This window comes from Dipodomys ordii, unplaced genomic scaffold (genome assembly GCF_000151885.1).
Source record: "Dipodomys ordii isolate 6190 unplaced genomic scaffold, Dord_2.0 Scaffold20, whole genome shotgun sequence".
NCBI lineage: Eukaryota > Metazoa > Chordata > Mammalia > Rodentia > Heteromyidae > Dipodomys > Dipodomys ordii.
In genome coordinates, this window is record NW_012267236.1 from 6,582,094 (window position 1) to 6,603,018 (window position 20,925).

The window sequence follows — 20,925 nt, forward strand, 5'->3', positions numbered from 1 at the left end:
CCAAAAACCACACACATACATATAATAAAAAAGTGTAAAATTGTTCAGAAAGTCACTTTGAAATTAAATCTTTTGCATGTAATATGGAAACAAATACCAAAGCAATTCCTTTGGTATCAGACTCCTCTGATCAAAACTTCTGATTATCATGACCTAGTCAGTGCACTGATCACAATGAATACAGACAATCCAATCCCATGCCCCTAACTTTACAAAGCTATTTTGCGGTTATTTTTACTAAAAAAAAAAAATTTCTTTGCCAGTCATGGGGCCTGAACTCTGGGCCTGGGTGCTGTCCTTCAGCACTCTACCACTTGAGCCACAGTGGCACTTCCGGCTTTTTCTGCTTATGTGGTGCTGAGGAATTGAACCCAGGGCCTCATGCATGCAAGGCAGACACTCTCCCGCTGAGCCACCTTCCCAGCCTCTAAAAAATATTTTTAAGTACTTAAAACCACTCCTGGCTCTGCTCTCCCAATATAATCAGCAATGCCCCATCGTACATCAGAAAGCCAAGATTGTTAAAAGTACAATCAGTATCTAAACCAGATCTTCTGTTACACTTTTAAAAAAATACTAAGACATACAAAAACTTCTAAATTATCTCTAAATACAAGTAAGAAGGTTATAAAACATGAGAAGAGGCTAGACTTAAAAGTGAAAATCCTTATGCCTTTCCTTTCATTAAGTAGGATTCTTGCTGGCTCAATCTCTTAATACTAGTTCCAAAAAAAAACATGAAAAATAAAGCACTTCAATTAATCAAATGTATTTAACGGAGATATGAAAATCATTAAAATTTATAATTTTTACATGAAAAATTCTAAAATATAAAAAAGTATGAAACAAAGTACGCCTTTTTATAACCACAAAACTGCATCTAATATAGCAACCATACATATATCAATGACTTTTAATAAGTAACTTAATGAATTTAAATACATATATAATCATTGAATGGGGCACAGGTAGCTCATACCTATCTGTAATCTAAGCTACTTAGAAGACTGAGATACAAGGATCAAGGTTCAAAGCCAGTCCGGGCAGAAAAGTCTCCAATTAACCACCAAAAAGCTAAAGTGGATCTGTGATTCCAGTGATAGTTCAAGCCCTAATACTGGCATACATGCACACACACATGCACACAGACAAAAAGTAGTCTTTGATTACAAGCATTCCTGTTCCGCACATGAAGCTTCTCAGTGATTTAGGAGTTACTCCAATGAGCTAAGAATATTTTGGTTACATTTTATCATTACTCCCTCACATCTACACTTTGATTTTCAAAGTAAGTTTTATACAATCTAAAACCAATTCTCAAATAACAAGCCACTTACCTCTTCTTTGTTTTCTGACAAAGTCAAGTCAATAAAAACAGGTTCATCTGTAACTGTGAAAGACATTACTGCACTCTTTTCTTTGCTTTCTGACCGGACCTGCCTAGATAACAAATAAGCCATTAGGTAAAATGACAGTTTTACACAAGAGGGAAATCACACTAGAGAATCCTGAAACAAAATTATGTCAGAGTTATATTGCAATATGTTTGCTTTAGAAAAAAGCATATAAGCCAGGCGCCGGTGGGTGGCTCACGCCTGTAATCCTAGCTACTCAGGAGGATGAGATCTGAGGATCGCAGTTCAAAGCCAGCCCAGACAGAAAGTCCGTGAGACTCTTATCTCCAATAAACCACTAGAAAACCAGAAGTGGGACTGTGGCTCAAGAGGTAGGGTGCTGGTCTTGAGCTGAAGAGCGTAGGGACAGCGCCCAAGCCCAGAGTTCAAACCCCACGACCGACAAAAAAAAGAAAGAAAGAAAAGAAAAGAAAAGAAAAGAAAAAAAGCAGCTAAACATCTGGCAAGCATCTGTCAATCACACTGCATTGATGCTTACACCTTGAGAAGTCCTGAGATCAGACTAATATTGTCTGGTCTCTTCTTTTGCAAAGTTCTATGTCCTTTACATTTCTAGTTGAACTTTAAAATCTGTCAATTTCTACAAAAAGTGATACTGGGATTTTGACTGGCATTGCACTCATAGCTACAGTAAATTTGGGAAAAATTCACTTCATTAATAGAGAACAGTACAGAAAGTCAGTAAACTGTGTGTCTACAAACATACACATATATATATATATACATACAGATGTATAAATGTATTCATTCACACATATATGTACACAAATGTACACACACACACACACACACACACACAAATGCACAAAGTCCCTGTTATTCAGATTCTTGTGTAAATCTGGCTGCTTGGTTGGTTATGGGGCTTGAATTCTGGGCCTGAGCACTGTCCCTCAGCTCTTCAGCTCAAGGCTAGCTTAAGCCATAGCACCACTTCCGGTTTTCTGATGGTTTATTGGAGATAAAGAATCTCATGGACTTTCCTGCCCAGGCTGGCTTTGAACTCATGATCCTCAGATCTCAGCCTAAGTAGCTAGGATTGCAGGCGTGAGCCACCAGCGCCTAGCCAAAATTTATTCTTCAAAATCACTATTCTTGCAAACCAATAAAAACATTAATGACCCACAGCTCAATGATCCCAACTGAGAGTGAATGAAGGAAGGCAACTCTGCCTTATTTCAGCTCTCATACTATAAACAAGTGTCTATTGATTGTGTGGATTTTTTTCTCATTTTAGTCAGTGACTTCACTGTTTATAACATATCCCATAAATCAAGTATTAAAGTGCCATATAGTGTTCCTAAGTACAAGGCCTCATGAAGACAATATATAACTCAGACAAGACAATTGTGCTGTATATTTGCTAATCAAAAACATTCTAAAAAAAGGTGTCTATTATGAATGCTCCCAATTTTTTTCTCAAAAAGACTTATTTTTAGGCATTCAATTCTTGAAGTCAAGGTAGTTTCAACATCAAATACAATAAAAACAATTATCATACTTATCATTTGTATTAATCTAGGTTTAAACTCCCAAATCCAAAACAACTACCTACCAGACATTAAGTAACCGGTCATGTACTGCTCCAGATAAGAAATAAAGACCTGAAATTCCATCAAAAGGCTGGCTCTCATTGGGAGGTCGAACAGTAGTGAACATAAGTGTTGACACTGGCGTTGCATGTCCTGTGAAGTGCTGGATAAAGTTGTATCTCATTTAGGAGAATGACTTCATAACAGTAACGCACACGTGTATCAAAAACAAACTAGATATTATACATTTGACAGCAGAGCCCAACAAAGTAACAGTTGAATGTAACTCTAAGCAAACCAAATTACTAGTATTATAATCTCACTTATTAAAATGTCTACACAATATTCAATACTTTTTTTCAGTACTATCTGCAAGTACTAAAGATATGCCTTGGTCTTTCATGATCCTACCCAAGTATTTTTTCTTCCTTTTGCTTTAGTTAGATTCACTCAATTTCTATCTACTTTAAAGGGGTGCTCAGCGCTCAGACACAGCCAAGGAATTGTAGGTCCTCATTTTACTCTCAGTGAGTCGAAACCACAATTAAGGCATCATCATTGCACCAAGTTCAGTAACCCCTTAGTGCAACTGATTATTCCTAATAGGTCCCCAGTTAAACTATAACTAGAAGAAATGCTAAGTGCAAACTACGTACAAAAATGCTAAGCTTATTATTCCATAGCAAAATAAAAGTTTATTTCAATTTCCATTTATTTGGTTTACTCATTTTTCGAATTCATGTCAACATATGTAACCTGTCAGAAAGTCAGATTTGGAAGGTGATTTCTGTTAATCCTATTATCTGAAATACTTACAAATACAGAATCGATTTTGGTTTAGATTTGGTCGATGGTTGTAACTCTTGAGATAGATTCTTACCATTTGGCCCAGGCTGGCCTAAACTCCTGGGCTCAAGTGATCCTCCTGAGAGCAAGGACTACAACCATATGCTACCAATATCTTCTTTTGTGTGTACAAGTCCTGGGGCTTGAACTCAGGTCCCGGGCACTGTCCCTGAGCCTCTTTGTGTTCAAGGCTCGCACTCTATCACTTGAACCACAGTACAACTTCCAGCTTTTTCTGAGAAGTTTATTGGAGATGAGAGTCTCACAGGCTTTCCTGCCCAGGCAGCACGTCCTGCTTTCAACCACAATCCTCAGATCTCAGCCTCCTGAGTAGCTAGGATTACAGACTTGAGTCACTGGTGCCCGTCTACAAGTATTCTTAAAATAACATTCTGCAGCTCATCCATTTGTCTTCCCCCATAGATGCTTTATACATTGTTATGCTTAGAAATAGTTTTGATTCACTTACTCTGTAGACTTCTTTAGTTTCCAAAACCCAGAGTTTGATTGTTCGACCAGCTGAAAGCAACATCTTTCCATCTGGACTAACACACAGGGAAGTGACACTGCTATTGTCTCCTTTCCACTTGCTGTAGTGTGAAGACAAGCAAATACATCTCAATAAATGGGGGAATATTTTACTCAGAGCAGAACAAAAGAAAACCTCAACATTTATAAATATTACCTACACCAAACTGTACTCCCTAAGTTATATTAGGGTAGTATTCTTGCATACCACCATAAAGAAGTCTCCTTGATGGGGTACTCTTGCATAATCTCCCTCTAGGAAGTACAGAATGAAGATCTTCCAGATATGCCATGAAATGGGTAGGTTAAGAGTGAGAAGAGGAAGTGGTGCTGTAGCTCAAGTGGTAGAGCGCTAGCCTTGAGCTGAAGAGCTGAGGGACAGCACCCAAGCCCAGAGTTCAGGCCCCACGACTGACAAAAAAAAAAAGTTAGAAGAATGCAAAATAGAGAGCTGTGTATCCTGTGACTCATGAGACAAGCTGCTAATGATCAGAAAACTACCAAGCTAGCTGGACCTCCACAAGCCCATCTATTCTCACCACAATCCTTACTATCCTAAAAAGGTGAACCTTTCCATTACACTGGCAATACAAATGACTTTTCAAACTACAGCCTCAAAATAACCCCCCAAAAAAATCCAAAAGGTGATTTCCATGCCAAATCTACACAGATGAACTACCACTGTAAACTGAAACTGGGTACAGGTAATTCCTTTCTCATACTCAAGAATGATTAGAAACAGATTGTGAAGAGTCAAGTTTCTAATCATTCTTGAAAAGTCATTTGTATTGCCAGTGTAATGGAAAGGTTCACCTTTTTAGGATAGTAAGGAGGCAATGACACTGGCTATTCACCTACTAAATTATAGGTTACAAAGGAGTAATACTTAGTATATATTAAGAATAGATAAATAACTCCTTTGCATTAGTAAGAATTCAAATGAATACAAAAGAAACCAACAGACATGACAAATTGTTGATAAACATAAAACTAGTTCAAAGAAATGTATGTACTCAAGTATAAAAAGCATAAAGAACTTTCTTCCTTTGTCTTGACTTCTAAACTCTTGTCAATCTTTTTTATCTATGCCAGAACTGAGGTATGAACTTGGGGCCTAGGCACAATCCCTGAGCTTCTTTTGCTCAAGGATAGCACCCTACCATTTGAGCCACAGTGCCACTTCTGGCTTTGTCTGTTTATGTGATACCGAGGAACTGAACCAGGGCTTCATGCATGGCAGGGAAGCACTCTACCACTAAGCCACATTCCCACAAGTTTTTACCAATTTCCTATTTAGCAACTCCCACAGCTTCAAGACTCACAAATACTCATTACCTAATATTTTCACTACATTCATTTATAATAATAAGAAACCCTGGTCCCTACTTGCCTATAGGAAGCTGAGACACTTTCTGAATCTATCTTCCCACTCCACACTGAAGGTTAATACTATTACTAGGTCCCCCTGCAGCATATCCTAACCCTACACAGCAAGAATTTTGCAACTCATAGTATAATGTTCCTGTATCTTCATCATCTAAGATCTTTTCAGGTCTAGCCTATCAGAATTACTGTATCATGTCTGTGTGCACATACATACAATATATGGATACTACCAATTATATTAAACATTTTAAAGGAGTGGAATGTTTCCATCTGGGAAATAAGATGGGTTCCAAGAAACAACATACATATACTAACAAAAGGCCTCCAGATCCCTCCACAAGTTGAGAACAAAGCCTTCTAGTTAATAGCTTGCTTTTTCTTTCTGTGCTGGTCTTGAACTCAGGACCTGGGCACTGTTGCTAAGCTTAAGACTAATGTTCTATCACTTGAATCACAGCTCTACTTCCAGATTTCTGGTGGTTAATTGGAGATAAGAGTCTCACAGACTTTCCTGCCCGGGCTGGCTTTGAACCGGGGTTCTTAGATCTGAGCCTTCTGAGTAGCTAGGATTACAGGCATGAGCCACTGGTGCCCGGCTTCCAGTCAGCTTTTTAACATTTCTTTTTCAAATAGCAACAGCCAGTCAAGGATCTTCTGCAATCTGAAGAATGCCTTCCTTCAACATGAAAAACAGGAAGTAAAGCAAATGAACAAATCAAAACATAACACACTCAAAAGAAAATAGCAAAAAAAAAACAAGAAAAACTCCTGAGGGAAAACTATTTCCAACCTTACTCTTTTGATCTTCAAATTATCCATCAACTGTCAGGGTTCAAAGACACTGGTGAACAACCAGAACTCAACCCCCATATGCACCCTTTTTCTCAGGAAGCTACCAACTGATGGGCTCCCTGAAAAGATGCAGGGCTAACTAAACAAAGGGAGAAATAGGGCCCATCAGCAAAGAGACAATTTTCAGGCAAATGATGAAAGGAACCACAGTAGTAGTTGTTTGGCAGGCACTTCCTGCTTCACATGAAGACAAATTCTCCAAGAAATAAAATCTCAAGCCAAAAGCTAGCTACTGGAAACCAAACCAAGAATGGGAGGATTGTGGTCCCAGGCCAGTCTGGGCAGAAAAGTTCCTAATACTCCATCCATCTCAACAAAGGGAAGCTGGACACAGTGATGTGTGCCTGTCACTCAAGCCACAGTAGGAAACAAAATAGAGCAAAATCCCATCCAGTGAAAAAACAGGACCAAAGGCCTAGCTTAGAGAAGTAGAACCCCATGGGGCTTGGAAGTCAAACCCCAATACCACCAAAAGAAATAGGAGGGAGAATGAGACTAACAGAGGAGCACAGAGAAGGCAAAAATAAATGAACAACTGACAAATGGATGTGTCTACAACTGAGAATTACACTTGCAAGAGTGACAATATATTAATGATAAACATACTTTGGAAAATATTTAATTAAGTAGTAAGACAATTACAAACTCCAAGAAAAAGCAAACCAATAAACTTTTTGGCATACCAAAAAGAAAATGTAAACCTAGGACATTTTAAACCTCAGTTTTAACATGACTCAGTGTAAATAACAAATACTGCTGAACCACAACTAATATAACAATAAAGGGAGAAGGAAGAGGTAGAAGGAAAATAAAAGTTAAAATCCTTTTCTTCCTTAGTAGGAAATTAGTTATCTAAAATGGAAGGGGGTAAAAAAAAAATCAATTGACATCACCATAAGGATGCTAAGAATGAAACTAGAAACCCATTAGTTTATCCAATAGTACAATTTAGTGGAAAACAGGTCAAGCTGTTATTTAACCTATTTCTTAAATATGAAACGGGAACAGCGCTGACCTCATAATGTGACTAAATCTATGTGTCTATGTGCTCAAAAGTGCCTTCAACATTGGCCAATCTCTATGTTAAGGGTGGGGAATTTTTTCTTGCCATGGGTCAGTTGTACACAGACAAGAAAAAGTACATGTCTGTCCCACTATGTGCTGAATGATTTTGAGGCCTGACAGGAACAAAAAGGTTCACACATATCTATGAAATACCAACCAGTCTTAACTTCCATTCCAAATACAGTAACATGGCCCTTACTCAGACTCATTGGATCAGTCTCTCCAAGGCAGGTGGCCAGTGTGGGAAGTATCACTACAGGTAAATGGAATGAAAACACTTTGCAACTACCTGGCTTACCTGTACCTTAGCTTCTTTAACCACCTTGTCTGCTGGGTCTTGTTTTACATTAACATGATTTCAAATTTAACTTTTCTCAAAACCCTGAAATCATTTGTCTTATTGCCATTAGTATCTATTCACTGAAGGATATTTTTATCCTCTACCATGCCATTATCTACCTTTCCTCCAGTTTACTCACTACAAATTCATCTTTCACTTTCCTACCTCCTTGGCTTTTATCATTCCCTTACCTTCCTTTGTTCACTCTTGGAAGTCCATCTCCCTGCTCTCCTCTATTCAAACTTAGCTGTCTAGGAAGTCAAACTGAAACCCTTTCTCTTACACCAGTACTTGCTACAAGTAATCATTTTACCTTATGACAGCTTTTTATACAATTTTACAACTTACTTTTTTTTTTTTGGCCAGTCAGGGACCTGAACTCTGGGCCTGGGCGCAGTCCCTTAGCTCTTCAGCTCAAGGCTAGCGCTCTACCACTTCAGCCACAGCACCACTTCTGGCTTTTTTTGCTTATTGGTGTTGAGGAACGGAGCCCAGGGCCTCATGCCTGCAAGGCAAATGCTCTACCACTGAGCCACCTTCTAGCACCTACAATTTCTTTTTATTTACTGAAACATTACATGCCCAACTTGATTTGATTCAATGTTCCTTAATAAGAAGGCTTTATAACCTTATTTGTGTTTATATTTCCCACTGTCTAGGGCAAGATATATCAAACCCTAATGCATTTGCAAACAGTTAACTGAGCCAACCTCCAACCCCAATCAAACTTACTCACCATTTCACTTTGCAGGTCTCTAAGTTCCATTCCACAATATATTTATCGTCTGAACAACTATATAAGCAGCCCCTCTCTTGATGCCACTGTATGCAATTGACTCTGTTGTCATGTCCACCACTCTGCAGATTTTTTTAAAAAAAGAAAAAAAAATTGCCTCATGATAAGGTATAAGATGAGGTATAACCTTAAATATTATATCCTACAAGGTATCTTATAGAATAGGGTATTCTAGAGTCATTACCACTTTACCAAATGTTAGATCTAAACCTAAATAAAGCCTTAACATGCACACATCCACTTCATAGTTTTCTAACATGAGAAAGAGGACAAACAAACTAGAACTTTATTGAAATATTAACTTCCCTTCTCCTTCATAAGGAAAACCTACGAAGAACACTAACTCAAATACTAGTTCTGTCATTTGATTTGCTTTTGAACATGAATGCCAATTCTAAGATTTTTAACAACAACAAAATGAAGCATTGAAGTCGAGTCCAAAATTAACTTTGTTTGTTCATTTATTTTTGGTTATGCTGGGGTTTTGAATTCACACTTACTATTCTAAGGTTCAGTCAAGTCGCTAACTGGTCTGGTCAAGGGTTTAATTTTTTTGTCATTGTAATGGGGTGTTGTTTAAGGGGGTGTGTTGGTTTTTTGTTTTGTTTTTGCCTGGAACCAACCTTGGGCCTCAATCCTCAAGTCTATTCTTATAGATGGGACCAAAGGGATTTGCCATAATGCCCAGATTATTGAGACACTGTGTCTTAGTAACTTTTTATCCAAGCTAACCTAGAACCTTCATCGTTCTTGACTGGCTATATTACCTTTATCTGCAATCCCAGAACTCAGGAAACTGAGGCAGGAAGATCACTAGTTCAAGGCCAGCCTAGGCTACATAGCTAGCAAGAGGATGTATAAAAAGGAAAAAAAAGCTGGGCACCAGTAGCTCATATCTGTAATCCTAGCTACTCAGGAGGCTGAGATCTGAGAATTGCAGTTCAAAGCCAGCCTGAGCAAGAAAGTCCGTGAGACTCTTATCTCCAATAAACCACTAGAAAACTGGAAGTGGCACTGTGGCTCGAGCGGTAAGGCACTGGCCTTGAGCTGAAGAGCGCAGGGACAGCGCCCAAGCCCCAGAGTTCAAGCCTCACGACTGGCCAAAAAAATAAAGGAAAAAAATAAATCACCACTTCTTAAGGTAAACACAATGTCTTCTTGGAATATGGGAGACAAAGCTAAAGCAAAGTCTTGGGGGTTCAAGCCCCCAAACCAGCACAAAAAATAAGATATAAAACAGATAGACAGGGCTGGGAAGGTGGCTCAGTGGTAGAGTGCTTGCCTTGCATGCGTGAGGCCCTGGGTTTGATTCCTCAGCACCACATAAGCAAAAAAAAAAAAAAGCCGGAAGTGGCGCTGTGGCTCAAGTGGTAGAGTGCTAGCCTTGAGCTCAAGAGCTGAGAGAGAGTGCCCAGGCCGAGTTCAGGCCCCACGACTGGACCCCCCCCTCCAAAAAAAAAAAACCTCCAAAAAAAAAAAAAGAAACAGACAGAAGCCAGCTAGCTGTGTTTAAAATATGTTTCTGACAAAGAAATACAAATTAATAGTGACTCACATCTGTAATCCTAGCTACTCAGGAGGCTGAGATATGAAAATCAGGATTCAAAGTCAGCCCAGGCAGAAAAGTCCACGAGACTCTTATCTACAATTAGTCACAAAAAGGCCAGAAGTGGAGATATGGCTCAAAGTAATAGAGCACTAACCTTGAGCACAAAAGCTCTGTGATAGCGTCCAGACTTAGTTCAAGCCTCAGATCGGGCTAAGAGTGAGAGGGAGTAGATTTCTCTAATGTTTGATAATCAGTAGATGCTACATAACAAGAAAAACTGTTCTGTTCTCTCACACAGAAAGCATTCCTAGAATACTGAGTCCAGTTGGACAATAAACCACACTGTGATACTGCCTAACAAATCATATTAGCAATAATTTAACTGCTTTCTTTGTACCCTTTGACCACAAGTAGTATTCTTTTAAGCTGCTATATGCACTGCCTTGGAGTTCCTCATCCTTCTACCTGGACAATTATTTGAACAGTAATTCTTTGTCCTCTGACCTTTATTTAGCAGGGATAGTTACTACAACCGGTAACACATCACTATTTGGTTCTTCAAACGGAGAAGAGCAGGGAAACTGCCTCTATAGTGACAATGTCATCACATATCTTGATGTCTTGTAATCATCTATAATCATATTTCCTCTCATCTTTTATAAAAGTACATGTCAATATACTTACTATTAATTTACTGTGCAACTCTCCTTTTACTGTACTGTACAATAAAATACTACCAACTGCTGTACCAAGAGCCAACAAATCAATCTGGTCACTTGTTCCTATAGATTCTGATTTCCTTTTTTTCCTCTGATGACTTTCCTGGAGGGGGGGAAAAAATCAAAGCATGGTTATTAAATATTTCAAACATTACTTTAAAAATATTAAAATATCATTAACTCTTTGGGGGCAGAACTGGATTTGAACTCAGAAGCTTCGAGCTTACTAAGCTCTTGATCAAGCTTCCTCCCACTTCTCTAACTTTTATTTTAGAAGGAGAGAGGACAAGGATTTACTACTCCATTTCTCACCTGAGATTTTAAAACAAAAAGTACTCCAGTTTTAAGAAAAGCTCAAAATTCTGTCACATTTACCATCGAGACAGACAGCAAACTTCATGACGTGTTATCTGGTACTCATTAGGGATCTGAGCAGCTTCTATGGCCCTTCCATTTTGAAAAGATCCTAGGGAAGCCACCACTCATAAAGCAAAGAGATCCATTTCTAGGCCACAATGCTTCCCCTTTCCTTCAAATGTTCCTCAAATTCTCCCTTAGTTTTCAAGAAAAAAGCTATCAAACATGTTTATAATTACAAACACACATAAAATTCATTTTGAGCCAATAAATAGTCATAGCTAGTAGAACAATTCAGCACATACCAGAGAAATTGCTCTGAAGGCTGCTTAAGGGCTAATCTGGGAGTTTCAGGCTGACATGGTGATTCTGATTATTTAAAAGACACATGCTTCCACCTAGGAGCAAGTGTCACACTTTTTTGATTCATTTCAGTTGTGATGCTAACAGCATGTCCGTCCACCAAAAACAAACAAACAAACACCAATGATCACAGTTTAAGAGAAGGCTGCCAGAATTTGTAATGATGAAGTATTATTTTACTTCAGAACTTCTCTTTTTTAGAGCCTACCCAACCTTTTTCAGTACAAAGAAGCTAGAGAATCTACCCTTTTAGTATGAAACATACTAACATTATAGAAAAGGAAACATTTTCTTAGTATGGAATCTCTGCTGTGAGGAATACAATCAAACTAAAGAAACAAAAATCTCCCCAATTAATAAATAAAACCATAAATAAAAACTAATGTTGCCAGTGCGTGTAAAGTATTGTATTCCTAAAATAGTTTCCTTTTTTATCCCTTTAAGGAGAATGCTACATTTGAAGAATATGGACACACTTAAAAGATTTGAGGAGAAAAAACTTTTTACTTATAGAAAAAAAATAACAATTTCTGCCTGGGGTGTGGCTCCTACCTGTAATCCTAGCTACTCAGGAGACTGAGATCTGAAGCCTGCAGTTGAAAGCCAGCCTAGGCAAAGTCCATTAAGACTCCAATTAAGCACCAGAAAATGGGAAGTAGAACTGTGGCTCAAAGTGGTAGAGAGCTAATAAATAACATTTTTTAAGTCCTTCAAAATATACCTATATGTATAAACTTAGAGGAGAAGTTACAATTAAAAGCTACAGTTTGAAAACTGTCTTTCCAGTTTCAAACACTAAAACTTTATAGAGCCCTAAGTCACTTCAGTTACATGGATTTTTTTAAATCTACCTTTTGAATAATCCCAGAAGGCAAAATGGGTTTCTGCCTAGGGTTATAAATACAAATACCTATTTCACAGACAGTGGTGAAGACTGTCAACCTACTATAGGTTAAGCATCCCTAATAAGAAATTTTTAAGTTTCAGAACATTTCTGATTTGGGATATTCAGACCAGGAATGACCAAACAAGAAGTACTTCTAGCACTAGCATTTTAGACTGCATACATTCTGTACTAAATCAAAAAATTTATTTAGAGTAGGAAATTTTTATCGTGGTTTTTCTAAGTCAAACCGAATTACTTACAATGAGTATTTTAATGTGTAAAACAAAATACTGGTCCAAGTATGTACATGCTTTGCAACCGACTTTATATGCTTTAAAAAGCACAAATTAAACATTAACATCATCAAATCCCTAGTCTATTTGTACAATCTATTTCTAGAAGCAAAGGCAAATGGAAGGAATACCTACAGCATTTATGTACAACTACAAGAAAAGTGGTCTAAAATTAAATAATCCGATTAAGTGGTTTAATAACAACTAATGACTTGGACACTTTTCAGGGTTGGATGATCTTTTTTTTTTTTTTTTTTGGTCCGGTTGTGGGGCCTGAACTCTGGGCCTGGGCGCTGTCCCTCAGCTCTTCAGCTCAAGGCTAGTGCTACACCACTTGAGCCACAGCGCCACTTGCGGCTTTTTTCTTTTTGCTTATGTGGTGCTGAGGAATCGAACCCAGGGCCTCAGGCATGCAAGGCAAGCGCTCTACCACTGAGCCACCTTCCCAGCCCCTAGATGATCTTTTTAAAAGTATCTTCCCACTAAGCAGAATAAGCATGTCCAAACATGTAATGAATGCATCCACCAAATCAGAAGTTTATATAACCAATAGGCATTTTAGTAAGATCTAGTACTTTGAGTACTATATCCCATCCTAAATATTTCTGAATTCAAAGCCAATGCTATTGATCCCAATTCCAAGTTTGTATCACATTCATCAGACTGGCATACACTTTACTATATGCTTTTCCCTTCACTTGGAAACCTTTAAACCTTTTCATACACATTTCAGTTTTCACTGGTTAAGAATCCTAGCCAGGCTTAAAGCAAATACCATTTCTACTTTCTCTTTAGAAAGAGAAAGTTACTCTATCAGATACAGTCATCTGAATGGTTTCTATTTCTCCTCAGTCAGACTCAATTGTACTCTCTAAGACCCCAACACAATGCCATGTGCACACTGATTATAATCAATTTATGTGAACACATAATTTAGAAAGGTTGGCTGACAATTTGGTTCATATATAGATGGAAAGTCTATGTGAGGTACCAGAATGAAGACTAAAAGAATGTAGCTAAAGAATGAAGATTACTAAGAAGTCTTCCAGAATGATCTTAATAACAAATATTAACAACCTGTTCAAATGAAAGCTTATCACGCATTTGAACAAGAGAGCAATCAGAACACTGAGGGTATATGAGTGTTAATGTGTGTGCTATAACCAAGGAATATACAGATGCACTGAAGATAGGGAAATAAAGCCTATCCAGATGAGAAGTCAGGATTTAGTAATAGAGCAATGACAACTGTAATTCCAGAGTAAGAACAGTTCATATATATACACCTAGAGAACTCATAAAAATACATATGAAACAACTTCCACAGAACTTACCATGAGCAGTAGTCATATTTTCCATTCTACTTCAATTTTAGTGCCATTACAACCTAGTAAACCTAGATCAAAACCTGCTTTTGAAAAAAAAAAACTGACCTCTACACACTGACACGCAAGCCCCAAGTTTTAAGTTTCATTCTTAGTCTCCTATTCCATTTCTTGGCCTATCTTACTTTGACTTACATTGGCAAATGATAACTGTGAAAAAGCATTACATAAAATTGCAAACTATATTTATATGTAACAATTAAGTTCTAGGTAATGTGTATTAGCACAGAAATTGTCAACTGGCTCTAATCCGCAACCTCTCACTTCTTACAACTTTAAATACTTGAGACCTCTAGACAGTACAAGAACACATCTGAATTTTCCTGCATCTCAAAGGAGTAATTTTGGAGACAGCTCACATTTTTCCTAGAAATATCATTACACTACTACTTGGCCTGGTCCAATGTCTGAAACATTGTGTGCTTCATTCAATGAGTATTAAGCTGTATGGGGTCATGTTAACTGCAGTGACAGCAACGCAGCATTAGCACATTTACTGTTGTAGCCAACAATCAGTTACAGGCCTGTTCTTCCAGGGCTGTACAGCCAGTAAGGATAGTAGAAAAGTTTGAGAGTAGGCAATAAAACAGGATCTGTTCCTCCGTGCCTCAACTTCCTGTGTGGTTCTGATTTGTCATTTAACATCTTGGCTCCAGATTATGAATATATACTTGAGAAACTAACTATACAGGTAGAAATGTAAAGAAAGGTATTATAATTGTTCTGAAACCAAGAACAAGAGCAGAAATCTGTTTCTACCTTAACACATACTAAGGAAACCCAGCACAAATTTATCTTTCTCCATTGATAATTATTCATCACACATTTGGGCTTTTTGTCTTTTTTTGAGTTGCTAATTACTAAACCAAATGCAGAAAACCTATCAACTGATTCATAGTAAAGAACATGCATTGAGGGCTGGGCTGGGAAGTTGGCTCAGTGGTAGTAGCATGCTTGCCTCGCATACATGAGGCTCTGGGTTAGATTCCTCAGCACTACAAAGCAGAAAAAAAGCCACAAGTGGCACTGTGGCTCAACTGATATGGCATTAGCCTTGAGCTGAAGAGCTGAGGGACAGTGCCCAGGCCCAGAGTTCAACCCCCACAACAACAACAACAACAAAAAGAACATTCATTGATTTATCCAATAACATTTTATTAAATACTATGTTATCAGGCTTTTCTACACTAATAACATTTGTAGCCTCATTTAATCTTGAAAGCCCTGAAAGGCGCATGCTAGAGACAGGTCATATATTAAGACCTTAACAAAATGCTGGGAACATGGGCTTATTATTTCACGCCTTGTGTTTTAAGCTCCAAAGGCATCAATAAATGGCTGAGTTTAAGATGTGAGCATCTTAGAACTTAAGTGATAATGAACATAACCCAGGGGACATGGGAACAGAGATGGAGCAGTTGCTATATATACCTATTCATTTGGAGCTTGAACTCTGAGCCTGGGTGCTATCCTTGAGCTCTTCAGCTCAAGGTGAGCACTCTACTTGTGAAGTGCCCAGTTTTTTTTTTAAATCACAACTTTAATTCTATACATGTCCACATTTGTTTTAATACAGGAAAACTCCCCCTGCCTGTTTCTCAAAATAAAACGCTTCAGATTACATTCCCAAGATGATAGGAATAGAATATCTCTACAATCCTCCTAGATTCTAATTCTGTGACTCAGTTCAAAGAGCACTGGACTAGGGCTGGGAAGGTGGCTCAGTGGTAGAGCGCTTGCCTTGCATGCCAGAGGCCCTGGGTTCGATTCCTCAGCACCACATAAACAAAAAGAAAGCCGGAAGTGGCCCTGTGGCTCAAGTGGTAGAGCGCTAGCCTTGAGCTGAAGAGCTGAGGGACAGTGCCCAGGCCCAGAGTTCAGGCCCCATGACCGGACCCAAAAATAAAGAAATTTTTTAAAGGGCACTGGACTAGGGATCAGAGTTCCCTGTCCTTAGTGGCCTTTATTAAGGCCTGAAGTGGTTAAGGCTTAAGTCATTTACCTTTTTGTGTGTGTGTCAGCTGTGGGCCTTGAACTCAGGGCCTGGGCACTGCCCCGAGTCTCTTTGTGCTCAAGGATAGTACTCTACCACTTCAGCCAGAGCCATTTCTGTCTGGTTTTTGAGTTTCACGGGGACTTTTCTGCCCAGGCTAGATATGAACCTCTATCCTCAGATCTCAGCCTCCTGAGTAGCTGAGTAGCATGAGCCACTGATCCAGCCTGGCTTGTCATTTACCTTTTATAACCCTGACTCTCATCCAGTTGTTAAATTTTTGTTCTGATTTGGTTATTTCTTATGGTTCTGGGTATTGAACCCTGGGCCTGTGTCTGCTATGTGTTAAACTACATCATTGGCCCTCCGTTTCTTTAAATGCAGTAAATTCTGAGCATTTCATAAGATACATTGCTAATGCCAAGTACAGGTGGATCTCATCTGTAATCCTAGCTACTTAGGAGGCTGAGATCTAAGGATAGGGGTTGGAAGCTGACAGAGGGAAAGTCCCCAAGGGATTCTTATATATAATTAATCACTCAAAAACCTGGAAGTGGCACTGTGGCTCAAGTCTTAAAAGAGTGCTAGCCTTGAGCACAAATAGGCTCAGGGTTCAAGCCCCACAACCAACCAAAAACAACAAAAAAAGATACCTTGCTAAAATAAGGACATTTAAATAACAGAAATGGAAACTCTCAGTGAGTCTTCCAGTCTACAGATGGATTGTGGAGAAACTTCCTTGGGCAAGAAACGCACAGGTTCTACAACAGTGCTACATCCCCAGCACAAGACTTAAGGAGCTCAACTCCCCAAATTAAAGCAACTTAGTTTGACAAAACGTTTCAATTTAGTGTTAGTTATGAAACCAAACCCAGTGATTTTCCTATAATATACATGTGTTGTGTATATGTGTGTGTGTATCTCCAAACTATGATTTTGAGACTTTAAGTTTCAATACAATGTGACTGCAAACCAACAGAAGAGCAAAATGCAGGACATGTAATATGACATGCCAATCTAATATTAACTTATTTTCCTGCCAGTCCTGGGGCTTCAACTCTGGGCCTGGGCACTGTCCCTGAGCTTCTTTTGCTCAGGGCTAGCACTCTTACCACTTGAGCCACAGCACCAGATCTAGCTTTTTCTGTGTATGTGGTATGGAGGAATCAAACCCAGAGCTTCATGCATGCTAGGCAAGCACTCTACCACTAAGCCACATTCCCAGACCAATATTAACTATTTTGTTAATATAACCAAAAACTGAGCTTTAAAACCATAACTAAGCCTGGTTCCATTTTTGACTTAATGGAAGCTGAGTCTTATCTACCTAACAAGACTAACTATACAAATACAAGAGACCAATAATAGTAACACAGTGCTTACACACCAAGAACTATTGCTGTGAAGCAGAGCTTGGACTGAAAGGTAGACAGTACCAAATGGGTACATATATCTAAAACTACTACTCTATGTTTCTCCATCACTACTACTAAGACTGTACAGGACTGCTAAATTATAAAAACAGAAAACAACTTTAAAAAGGAAAAACTGTATACAGAGGGCTGCAATTCAAATAAATGACAACTTTTTTCCAGTCTTGAGTTATGTGCCTGACTTATCCTGGTAGGTGCACTTCATTAACCAACACGACAAACTATGGAAATGTAGACTAAATTCTGAAAAAAAAAAAATCTAAACATACTCACCCGAAGTACAGCAGTTAAAGACTCCTCTCTTTCAAACCAGATTTACCAGTGTCCTGGTAGTCACGTGGACTAAGATTTATCCTAAATACAAGCTTTTCAAGTTTTACTTTGTTAAGGCAAAAATGCCCTATGTTTCAGCTACTTCAAAGTCACACTGAGTCTGATTCCGTTTCTCTAACTGCTGTAAGCACGTGCGTGTGAGTTTGAGCACATGTAATCTAGTGACTCAACCTGACAGGGAAAAGGCTTCCCTAACTCGGCAGCTTCCCATCTAAAGGGTATTTCTAGCGTCGTATGAAACCAAGCTACTACACTTCACGCTTTACCACCACGTTCTAACGAAAACTTCAAGGGAAGAGGTTTGAAAGAGGATCTTGCAAGGATTTAAATTTTTTTTAAGAAAGTCCAAAAGGCTTGAAAATGAAAAGAAGCCTGAGCAAGCCAAGACTTTGGCGTGCGTGAGCCTTCCACCACCTAGCTGTGGAAGAGAACACGTGTAGAACCGGCATCTTGGCCAAGAGAGGGTCCCGGAAGCAAGTGGGACTGACTTGTGCAACCCCCCCAGGCCCACGTACAAGCAATACGCCGGGTCTGGGATACAGACCAGTACTACTGTCCCGGCTTAGGGACAGTCACAGGCCAGGGTCAGGATGTGCACCGGTCGACGAGCCAGGCCTGGCAGTCAGACGCCCCTGGGGAGGTGCGGGGCGGGGGGAGGAGGGGGGTACCCAGGACCTCAGCGAACATGGCGGCCGGGCGACAGTGGGGCGCAGACTGCGTGGAGCCCGAGAGCGAGCCGCACCCTCTCGCTGCCCTCCGGACAGGTTGCACATGCGGCGGCGGCGTGGGCCCAGGGCGCGCCGCGGCTGCGCTCCGGGCCGCCCGGTCCCGGGCCGCCCAGCGCGACGCGGGACCACGCGCTCCCCGGCCCTGGCGCGCCGAGGCCGGGCGCGGGAGGACCCCCCAGCCCCTCCCCGGGCCCCCGGCTCTACCTTGGCCTGCAGCCGCGCTGGCGCCCAGGCCAGGCAGGTACAGGTACCGCTGAGGTGCGCGGAAGGCACATACTCCTGATGCAGTCGGTTGTTGGCGGTCTCCCACACTCGTAAGTGGCCGTCGGCAGAGGCCAACGCGAAATAGGCCTGTCTGTCGGGAGAAAAGGCGCAGGGAACCCCGGCCGAGACCGGGGGGTCGCAGCTACCGCCGCCACCCGCCGCCATTGCTGCTCAAGCTCCGCCGCAGCCACGTGTTCGCTTGTGCGCAGGCGCACCGGACCGGGGCGGTGCCTGTGGGAGGAAGTGGGGCGGAGGGAGCGCCGGGGGAAGGGGGCGTGGTCCGTCGCAAAACGAGCATTGGGCGGGGCGGACCCACCCTGCGACGGTGGCCGAGCGAGGCCATTTGCTAATTTAGCCTCCGGAGAGTGAAGCAACGAGGAGGAAGTAATCCTTTATGCTGAGCAAGGACTTTTGATTTTCTTTTAATGGTTTTACAAAATTGACGAAAATAGGGCCGAGTGAGTGGCCGGAGTAGTGGAGCGCCTGCCTGCTTGCTTGCTTAGAAGTTCGGTGCTCTAAGTTCAAACCCTTGGCTCACCCCTATCATCTTAGCTATTCAGGAGGCTGAGATCTGAAGATGACGGTTCGAAGCCAGCCCGGGCAGAAAAGTGTGTGAAACATTAATCACCAAAATGCTGGAGTTGTGGTTCAAGTGGTAGAACACTATCCTTGAGCACAAATTCTCAGGGATAGTGCTCAGGACCTGAGTTCGAGCCCCAGGACCCTGGTCATATCCCAGACCTTGTCAAAATAAAGGCACTACCTCTATCATCTCAATTTCTCCACCCCGCCCCCTTAGTTCCATTTCTGTTTTTTTCAGATCACACATTGTAGTTGACTGTAGTCTAGTAAATATTTCTATCACTATCTCTCAGTCTTTTCACCAACCCTCATCCCTTCTCCTTGAAGACTGCACTTCATTTTCACTTAAATTTATCATTCTAAATGGCTCTTTCCCATATCAAAGTCTTTCCTTGTTAAAATTGCATCCTCTTCGCCTATCAACACCTGAATGTATCTACAACAAAGCCAGTCACTTTGTTATGATTCTTGTCCACCTTAACTTCACCTGGGAAGGCCATACTGCCAAGTTATAAGTTGTTCCATAGTCCAGACAGTAAATCATATCACCATAAAATTCTTCTCCATCTTTGCTCTCAGTGGACAGTAAATCATACCACCATAAAATTCTTCTCCATCTTTGCTCTCAGTAGATGGCTTTGCTTTCAATTTCCTAAGAAAATAGAAGCAATCAAAAGAACTTCCACAAGCTCCCAGTGCTATTAACTCTGCATGTATTCCATCTCTAATGGGACTATGTATGGTGAACTATACCTATTTCTGGCTAAAGCCACTACTCCACTTAATTTCCAGATTCTATCTCTTCCTCTCTACTCAAGGATATTATTCCAAAAAGCCTTTCCTCTCTCCAATAGCACCACTTTTACTTCTCAACTTCCTTTCTAATAACATAGACATGTTTTTATTTCTCTTCTATTTCTTTGTGCCTGTATAAGGCTGGTGCTGTGCCACTTGAGCCATACCTCTACTTCCAGCTTTTCTGTTGGTTAATCTGCACCAGCAAGTTTTGCACTTCAACTCTCAGATCTCTAGCTAAGATTTCAGGCATAAGCCACCAGCTCAGCAGATGTGAACTTATTTAGAAATAAAGTTACAAAAATAATTTGATGAGGGCTGGGAAGGTGGCTCAGTGGTAGAGTGCTTGCCTTGCATGCATGAGGCCCTGGGTTCAATTCCCCAGCACCACATAAGCAAAAAGAAAAAAAGCCAGAAGTGGCACTGTGGCTCAAGTGGTAGAGTGCTAGCCTTGAGCTGAAGAGCTGAGGGACAGTGCCCAGGCCCAG

At 40.3% G+C, this 20,925-nt stretch overlaps 1 protein-coding gene across 1 annotated transcript in view; it reads right to left on the minus strand.

The window, feature by feature from the left end:
• Wdr43 (WD repeat domain 43) overlaps positions 1-19,236 on the minus strand; it is a 52,993-nt gene extending 33,757 nt beyond the window's left edge. Inside the window, 6 exon segments of the mRNA XM_013013736.1 lie at positions 1,338-1,440; positions 2,968-3,107; positions 4,260-4,380; positions 8,698-8,819; positions 10,991-11,128; positions 19,001-19,236. Of these exon segments, the coding sequence (XP_012869190.1) occupies positions 1,338-1,440; positions 2,968-3,107; positions 4,260-4,380; positions 8,698-8,819; positions 10,991-11,128; positions 19,001-19,225 (849 nt within the window). The 5' untranslated portion in view covers positions 19,226-19,236.
• Positions 19,237-20,925: the final 1,689 nt, after the last annotated feature.